The 270-nt window shown below is 67.8% G+C and overlaps 1 protein-coding gene across 1 annotated transcript in view; it reads right to left on the bottom strand.

Moving 5' to 3' along the window:
* The window catches only part of CD81 (CD81 molecule), a 6,013-nt gene that overhangs the window by 1,858 nt on the left and 3,885 nt on the right, over positions 1–270 (bottom strand). The window contains exon 3 of the mRNA XM_015565465.1: positions 91–258. Coding sequence (XP_015420951.1) covers positions 91–258 — 168 coding nt within the window. The remainder of the gene's footprint in view (positions 1–90; positions 259–270) is intronic.

The following is a 270-nucleotide window of genomic DNA, read 5'->3' as shown; positions in this document are numbered from 1 at the left end:
GCAGGCTCAGCAGGACAGACCCAGCCCCCAGCCCACCCAGGCCACCTCCCCGAAAGCCCTCCGTGGCCCCAGGAGGAGCCCCAAGAGCACTCGCAGCCTGACTGTCCCCCAACCTGGCAGGGGGTGCTGCTCCCTCCCCCCGAGAACCCAGCTGGGGCTGGCCATCCCCAGGGTCCAGCTCACCTGGTCTTTGTTCACAAAGCCCCAGATGCCGGCGGCCACCTCACAGGCAAAGAGGATCACCAGGCAGGTGAAGAACTGCAGAGGCCG

Source organism: Myotis davidii, unplaced genomic scaffold (genome assembly GCF_000327345.1).
Source record: "Myotis davidii unplaced genomic scaffold, ASM32734v1 scaffold880, whole genome shotgun sequence".
Taxonomy (NCBI): domain Eukaryota; kingdom Metazoa; phylum Chordata; class Mammalia; order Chiroptera; family Vespertilionidae; genus Myotis; species Myotis davidii.
Note: the sequence above shows the minus strand (reverse complement) of the source record. Positions and strands in the feature narration are given on the sequence as shown.